This window comes from Saccostrea echinata, unplaced genomic scaffold (assembly GCF_033153115.1).
Source record: "Saccostrea echinata isolate AGI-Se365-2 ecotype Australia unplaced genomic scaffold, CSIRO_AGI_Sech_v1 ptg000029l, whole genome shotgun sequence".
Classification (NCBI taxonomy): Eukaryota; Metazoa; Mollusca; class Bivalvia; order Ostreida; family Ostreidae; genus Saccostrea; species Saccostrea echinata.
In genome coordinates, this window is record NW_026889778.1 from 19,540,337 (window position 1) to 19,548,824 (window position 8,488).

General features: G+C 32.5%; 1 protein-coding gene across 1 annotated transcript; it reads right to left on the reverse strand.

Annotated features, from left to right (window-relative positions):
• Positions 1 to 3,022: 3,022 nt before the first annotated feature.
• LOC133195067 (putative nuclease HARBI1) lies at positions 3,023 to 5,836 on the reverse strand. Its single transcript, XM_061330947.1, has 3 exons — positions 5,520 to 5,836; positions 5,176 to 5,263; positions 3,023 to 3,226 (listed from the first exon to the last, which is right to left on the reverse strand). Exons 1-3 carry the CDS (start codon positions 5,813 to 5,815, stop codon positions 3,023 to 3,025), a joined length of 588 nt encoding a protein of 195 aa, XP_061186931.1. The 5' UTR covers positions 5,816 to 5,836.
• Positions 5,837 to 8,488: the final 2,652 nt, after the last annotated feature.

Consider the following 8,488-nt stretch of genomic DNA (forward strand, 5'->3'; position numbering starts at 1 on the left):
CTAAAAGAGATTTCGCAATTAGTAGTCCAAACTCCGATAGCTGCAAACAACACCTAGTAGCTTTTCTTTCTTTCTTTAACACTTTTTTCAATCTTGTGTTTTTATCTGGAGACCATAATTACTGCTTGTATACACAAAGTGGCTTGATTGTCTCGCGAATTTCACACAATGCACACACTGACAGGATTAGTTACGCCTCAATGCACATGGCACCTGTGATTGTACACGGTCAACTTTAGGTTACTTGATTATGCAACTGTTTGTTTGAGCTTAAAATATAAACACCAGATTAATTTTGATGGCAATTAACTATAAGTGTATTTTTTAGAATATGGCTTGGATGCATTAATTATCTATATATTAAAATATTTTAATAGATCGCATAAAACGTTTGTTACAATGTAGAATAAAGATTTTTTTATTGTTGTTTGGATGGACCGATACTGCAATAATTCATTTCAATTGGGACTCAACATAATTTTACAAAGACTAACTTAAAGATAGTAGTTTAGTTAAGCTTAAAAGCTTAATGCCAGTTCTCATGCAACTTTGATCAATATGTCTCAATGAATTTATAAAACGTAAACATGGCAGCTATCTGATAATTCTTAGAGATTAGTGATCATACCCAGTAAATAATTTTTTGCGGTATAATGCAACCGCAGTAATTGAAAACGCAGAAATTAATTTTCTATCTTTAAGGGGTTAAATCGCAAAAATTTCCAACCGCAGAAAATACCCGTTATACGGTATTACAATGTTTATGTAAATAAATATTGAAATTTATCAAACTTTTATATACTAAAATTAATCATTTAAATCATTATTTCATTTTTTATAATAATAATATTAATCAGCATCATCATCAAAATAAACTTATTATAATACTCTGGATATCTATTTCCATCATATATATATATATATATATATATATATATATATATATATATATATATATATATATATATATATATATATATATATATATATATATATATATATATATATATGTTTCTTTTTTATTATAATTATTATTTTTTAGAACCCCAAACTGCCTTTGGATTAGAAAACACCTGTGTTGGTAATTATAACTATTTTCTAAATAAATAACTTTTCACTGGATAAAGTTTTACTACTCAATGGTTTATACAATTACATGTAATTTTATATCATAATTCTGTATGACTTTTATTTTTTAAACAAGAGGCCCATGGGCCACATCGCTCACCTGAGCACATTGGCTGGGCAAAAGCACAAATCAGTTCAGTATTAAAAAGATTACTTGGGGGGGGGGGGGATTGAATTTTAAACTACCTGATGCTTCCATATCAATATAACAAATTGCTTTGTTGTACTTGAGAAGATTTCAAAAATTTTTCCCCATATATTCCTTTGTAAAAATATGATCCCCCACTGTGGCTCCTCCCTATTCCAGGGGTCATAATTTGAACAAACTTGAATCTACACTACCTGAGGATGCATCCATATCAATAAGACTAAGCATAGCTTTTCTGTTCTTGAGAAGAAATATTTTTTTATATATGTTCTTATGTACAACTTTTGACCCCCCACTGGGCCCCACCCTACCCCCGGGGGTCATGATTTGAACAAACTTGAATCTACACCACCTGAGGATGCTTCCACATGAGTTTCATCTTTCCTGGCCCTGTGGTTCTTGAGAAGAAGTTTTTTAAAAGATACTATTAATTTTTCACTAATTCTTTATTATCTCCCCTTGAAAGAAGGCGTGGCCCTTCATTTGAAGAAACTTGAAACCCCTTCACCCAAGGATACTTTGTGGCAAGTTTGGTTGAAATTGGCCCAGTGGTTCTTGAGAAGAAGTCGAAAATGTAAAAAGTTTACAGACAGACAGACAGACAGACGGACAGACGGACGCCGGACAAAAAGTGATCAGAAAAGCTCACTTGAGCCTTCGGCTCAGGTGAGCTAAAAAAGCATCGTTCATGAATGTTCACAACAAGTATACAAAATTTATTCCTTTTTTATATCAATTTGATAAATTACATGTATGATGCATGAATAAATAAATTACACATAATATATAATGGTGGTCTATAGATCTACAAGTACATGCATATTAAGAATGAATTAAATTACTTTACAGATCCTGTTGGAGATGAAGCCTTAGTAACTGCAGCAAACAACATAGAAAGTATGCATTTTAAGATAATGACCATTAATATGAATTATAATATTAATTATAATCATGAATTTTGAATGGAAAAAAAATATTCTGTACCATATGATAATAAAAAATTTAACATTTACACCTCTGAATCTTTAACAGATGAAGCAACACAGACAATTGTTGAACTCCATGATAATTTGAAAGGTAAACTTTCATTTAATTAATAAAATACAGAGTAGAAATAATTAATTAGCCAAGTTAACGTCAGCTAACCCAGATTTATACTTAAACGTTAATACATGTGCTAGTCTTTAAATTTTTAAGAATTATGTACTTGTGTATATAGGTTATCCATTTATACATACATGTACTGTATCAAAGAAATTCTTTGCTATATTTTTTTGTAAGTTTAAAACACTTAATGTTTACTAGGAACATCTGTAACATATGACCTGATGATAACAGAGTCTGGGGCCAAGATTAAGAAAAAAGATGAAAAGGGTAATTTTAATTTGATTGAATAATAAATAATCCTTGCAATTTTCACAGAGAGAAAGAGAGAGAGAGAGAAGGGGGGGGTAGATTGCATTCATTATTTAAAATCCTAAGATTAAAAAAAATAATTAAAAAAAAGATATTTATACCCTGGAACATTTAAATTATTTTTAAAATTTTGTGCAGATAAAGGAAGAAAGAGGAAGAATGAAGAAAGTGTTAGTGTTGCTGCACTGCAAAAATTGGTTCTGAAAGAAGATTTGCGAAGGATTCGAGAAGAAACAGAGCTTATCAAACTACAGAAGGAAAAGGTTGCATTGGAGATTCTGAAACTTAAATTAGAAACATCATCTATGCAAACTGAAAATGAAATGTAAATTAAAAGTAGTTATTGACAATGAATTGTCTGATATTGTTATTTATGGACTGGGCAGCTACTTCATCTAGTAAGACATCAGCCTCATCTGTTTGGTCCTGAGTGTCATCACAGCCAGCATCATTGATTGTCTCTCTCCTGTCCTGAGCAATATTGTGTAAAACAGCACATGCCACAATTATTTTTGCTGCACATTCAGGTTTACACTAAATTGAAAAAAAATCAAAATTATACTTAATAATTTTAAGACCTATCAAAAACTTCTATTAAAATATGACTCAACACTGCATGCTTCTTCTTACAATGAATCACAAAATGTACAATAATGAATTACAAATTTAATTTGAAAAACTTGTATATGATTATGTAAATTATTTTAAAATTACCTTGATTTCTCCATGCAAAGCCAAAAAACGCCTTTTAAGCCATCCAAAACTTCGCTCAACAACTGTTCTAGTTTGTGCATGAGAATTATTATATCTCATCTGAGCCCTTGAATTGGAAAGAGAATGTGTAATTACTTAAAATTTACATTAAATACCTTCTAGTATCATAACTCTTATAGCAAATATAGTCACTGTATTACTGATAAATATTTGTACATGAATTAGACAATACCCCCCCCCCTTTTCTTAATATGTGTTACACCAACGCTTTTAAAGTAAAAAAAAAATGAAAGTATAACAATAAATTATTATAAAAGTATTTTTAAATGATAAAAGAAATAGACTTAAAATTTAGTTCAGTTTTACATGGGTTTAGACTTTTAGTAGGCTAATTTTTCTTTTCAGGTCTTAGGTTTTCATGATTGAACATCTTCCATATATTCTTACTTAATATTCTAAGATTCATTTATTTGATAAATTCACTATAAAATAATGTTGAGAATTTTCTCTATCGTGTGTTTATTTATTTCTTTTTATTCTATTTATTTCTTTATTAATTCCTAAATTAATTATTTACCCTGTGCGGAACTCTCTAGTATGGGAAGGTATTTAAATTTCTCAAAATTTTGTAAACATGGTCATGATGGGTGATGTGCTTCAACAGGTCTGGACGATTTCCAAATATGGAAGTCAAGAACAATAACTGAAAGTTGCTATAAATATACATCATATACACGTAAATATTTTTCTGCCCAATCAGACAACAGCATTTTTACACACCCCAAAACATATTTCAGAGGAACAATAGTAGAACATGTGCTTTTGTTTTTTTCCTCAAAAAGATTTTTTTGACAAAAAATCATTAGAAGTAGGATGAAAAGTTCGGAAGAATAAGGTATTCCCCACATATTTACCGTAAACAAACTTGACATTTTCATCTCAGAAAAGAAAAAAAATAATGCATGTAACAATGCGATCGTTTATGGAGGAATAGATCACATCGTCAAGCTATTATCAAGCACAATTATAACATTGCCAGAACATACTCTGCGCTGGTAAATATAATTTTGCTTAGCCGTCCGATTTTCATCGATAACGCAAGGTTTCCATACGTATAGATCTACTGCACACAAGTATTTATCGTATAGACTACATGTAGTTTTAAGATAACACGGGTTTCATGAGCGCCGAATACCATGTTATATACACTTTAAATGGACAAAAGGAAAGGTGAAAAACATGGAGAAAAGGGAACGTACATGGATTCTTTTGATCACCATATATATGCATATCTTACCTCGCATTACAGAAACTGCATGGACGATTTTGTAATAAGCACTCGTGAAACAATTAAGACTGTTATATTCCAATAAGTAAACATTTTCATGTTAGGCTCTAAAAACTGAAAATCTGTCGTATATATAGCGAATCTCTTAATACAAGTTAAACTTTTGGGGTTGCTACCTCGTAGTGACAGATTTTAATCCCACTTAGAATTTATTCTAAGCTTTTAAGTCGTGTTTGTTCACGGTAGAATTGTCATATATACTATATCATTCCTAAATGTGCATAAAGTTTACAAAAAGTTTGTTCTAAAAAAATCTTTTGATCAAAAAACTCTAAAACCACGTGTTTTATTTATTTTCTCATCGGTATGTCTAAATGCCGCTATTTGATTGGTCAGAAGGATTAGCACCTTGTTCATTCTGTGTATTTATAGCAACTTTCAGTTATCGTTCTTGACTTCCATATTTGGAAATCGTCCAGACCTGTTCAAGGTAGGCCCCGATATCAGATTCTCGGAAGATGAAAGAATCGTGGTTGGAGCCGGGCCATTTTGCAACAATGTTAGTAAATCTGCCTGTTGGGAGATTTAATTTTCAAAATGTAAGACAGAAATAGAAAGAAAGTCGCAATATTCATCGGATCCCCCACTCAAACAAACATCTTACTCTTAGTATGAAAACCACTGAATACAGTCGTGTACAAACATTAACTCAATAACTGATTAAGATTGAAACATTCTGTTGCATGCTCACTCTGGTTGGGCAATAAGTAATGTTTGCGATTAAGTTTTACATTCAAAGGACTCATTGTTTTCATTAAAGAATACTTGCCTTTATGATTGCATATAGCCTGGGTGTTGATAGAGTGGTACCCCTTACGGTTGACATAAGCAGGTTCGTGATCAGATGGAGCAATAATTCTCACATGTGTGCAGTTCACAGCACCAACCACAGCAGGAAATCCAGCAATTGAATAAAATCCTCTCTTAATTATCACCATCTCATTCTGGGATGGCCACTTAATGAACTGTGAAGATATGTTCACTAGCGCCTGCGATACATCTCTGACACTTCTTGATACACTTGATTTATGAAAACCAAGTGTATCTCCTATGGTTTTCATATTATCTCCAGTAGCGTAATAGCGCAGAGCCATTTCTACTTGACTGATGGCTGAAAGGGAGTATGACCTCATGGTTGGGCGACATAACTCTGGTTCAATCAAGTCTGTTATATACTGAACTGATTCATGTGAAAATCTGTACCTTTGTTTATACTCAGATGCATCAAAATCATGATCAAAATGTCTGTAAACCCTTTGTTTCTTTTGTTGTCTGCCAAAATTGGCATCAAATAGTAACCGAGCAGCCATGTTTATCCACTGGATAAGAGACTTAACCCACCTCTGTGGACTGGCTAAATTTGGCCAATATTTAACCACTGGATAGCAAAATTAACCAGTGGATAAATTTTGAGCAACAGAATTTAACCAGTGGTTAAAAGTTAACCGCTGGATAAGAGATTTAACCAGCGGATAAATTTAACCAGTGTTTTGAGCAACCCAGTCCTGGACTAGGTTGCTCAAAACACTGGCTAATTTTGACCACTGGTTAGGTTAGCCGGTGCTTAAATTCTACATCCACTGGCCAACTAACCACTGGTCAAATATCTGTTGCTCAAAATAAAATTAGCCCCTGGTTAGTTAACCACAGGTTAAATGATTTAACCAGTGGTTAGTATCCCACAATGCATTACACTTGTCCACTTGTCAACTAAAAAAAAATGGCTACCATGGTAAATATCATACGAGTGAAAAGTGAGAAGTTATAGTGTTACAACTGTATTGAAGAAGTGGAGAAACACTTATAGATGTAACAGTTATCAACACTAAACAAACGGTTTAAGTCACAAAAAGTCAAGAAAGCACAGGTTTGGCTAAGAATTTAACTATGCTGTAAATTCAAGTGGAGGATCAATAAGACATAGAGTGGTATAGGAGAATTAGCACCACGGCGAAGATGAATAATAGGCTGTGTAAAATAAGACTGATGATGGTGGGTACCAGAGCCCTCATTGAATCTATAGTGTTCAAGACAATGCATAGTGACTCGCTATATCTCTTCGGAATTATTCCTGTTTAACACTTGGCTACACCTACAAGGTAAGTACACCAATTTGCATCGTCTCATACTTAAATAATAACTGATTAAGCACATTTACCTGTTATCACAATGTAAACATCGTCTGCTATGCATTCGAGGAAATTCGCACTGGCTGCGTTCTAGCTTTCAATAGTTACCTTGCCAGAGAGAACTCATTTCAAACACTTACAAAGAAAAAATAAACTTTCACCACATTTATATCTGTCTAACTAACACCGATAGTTAGTAGTCACTACTATTTGCACTTCTGTATATAACAGAAAGGTCATGGTCGAATACATAGATAAAGTGAGTTCGTCACTGAGACATTTCGCTCCGTACCCATACACTGTGTAACAAAAATGCATTAATGCATCATCCAAAGTTTGTTACATAAATACCACACCTTTTTATAAGTAACAATATTTAGAGAAAATAAAGGACTATATATAGATATCTATAAATATCAAATGTGCAAATCATTTTCTCTATAATTATTTTTATTTATTCATTATCACAGAGGAACCTAGTCAAAATGGATGTAAAATCAAAGGAAATAATACACTCTTTATCTGATGCGTCAGGCAAGAAGCATCGCTAAACAAAATGGGGCCAATAAAAAATCATTGTCAAGCGAATGATAATTAATATTGTAAAAAATGATTAAATAAAAAAGCAAGACATTTGAAAAGAAGTGGGGGGGGGGGGGTCGATTCCCAATTTATTTTAATGTATTTTAATAATTTATGTTTGGTTACCAAACTAATATATCAATTTATTTTTGTCCTTATTAAGCCTATATACAAATGACAAACAATTTTATTCATTTATACATACATATATTTAATATCATCATTTTTTTATCAGGAGGTAGGGGAGGGCATCTTGATGAAATCCTTTGCAACGCCAACAATTTTAGCCTTGAAAGAACCCATTCAAAACATTCTTGCTGATGCTGAAGACATGAAATTCTATCATATCTCTGATAGTGTTGTTATGCCCTCTTCCATATTGCTGCAAAGCCATTTCTACTTGACTTATAAATGACTGTGTCTTTGTTAATACTCAACATTTAATACTCAACATTAAATTCGTGATTACAACATATACAAGCCTTTGTTTCTTTTATTATCCAACTAGGTAGCCATGATTATCCACTGGATAAGAGACTTAACCCACCTCTGTGGACTGGCTAACTTTGGCCAATATTTAACCACTGGATAGCAAAGTTAACCAGTGGATAAATTTTGAGCAACAGAATTTAACCAATGGTTAAAAGTTAACCGCTGGATAAGAGATTTAACCAGCGGTTAGTGCTAACCAAGGTTTTGAGCAACCCAGTCCAGAATGCGAATTTCTAAAGCTGGCATTCAAAGGCAATGTAGGATTTCTTGTAATCGTTGAATGGCAAATAAAGTATCAGAACTACAAGTAAAATATGGTAAATATTAAATAATGTCATTCTTTCAGCGGGGAGACACGTATAATACAAGAAATAATTACCGATGTATGCGACAAAAAAGCGTCGCCATCAATTTTTTTTACAAGAATTGGATCTGTAGCTCTCTGATCTGCTTGTCCAAATTTTCTCAACAAGAGAGCAACAGTTTTGCAGCTTCCATCATTCCAAAAAGTAGATTTAAACAAAAAAAGTC

Bases quoted from the DNA above. Each gene is read 5' to 3' on its own strand.
- LOC133195067 (XM_061330947.1), bottom strand. From the start codon at position 5,815: ATGAAAACCATAGGAGATACACTTGGTTTTCATAAATCAAGTGTATCA. The intron at 5,264-5,519 runs GTATTCTTTAAT...CCCAACAGGCAG, and splicing joins ATATGCAATCATAAAGGCAA to ATTTACTAACATTGTTGCAA. The intron at 3,227-5,175 runs GTCTGGACGATT...TTTTCAATTTAG, and splicing joins TCGGGGCCTACCTTGAACAG to TGTAAACCTGAATGTGCAGC.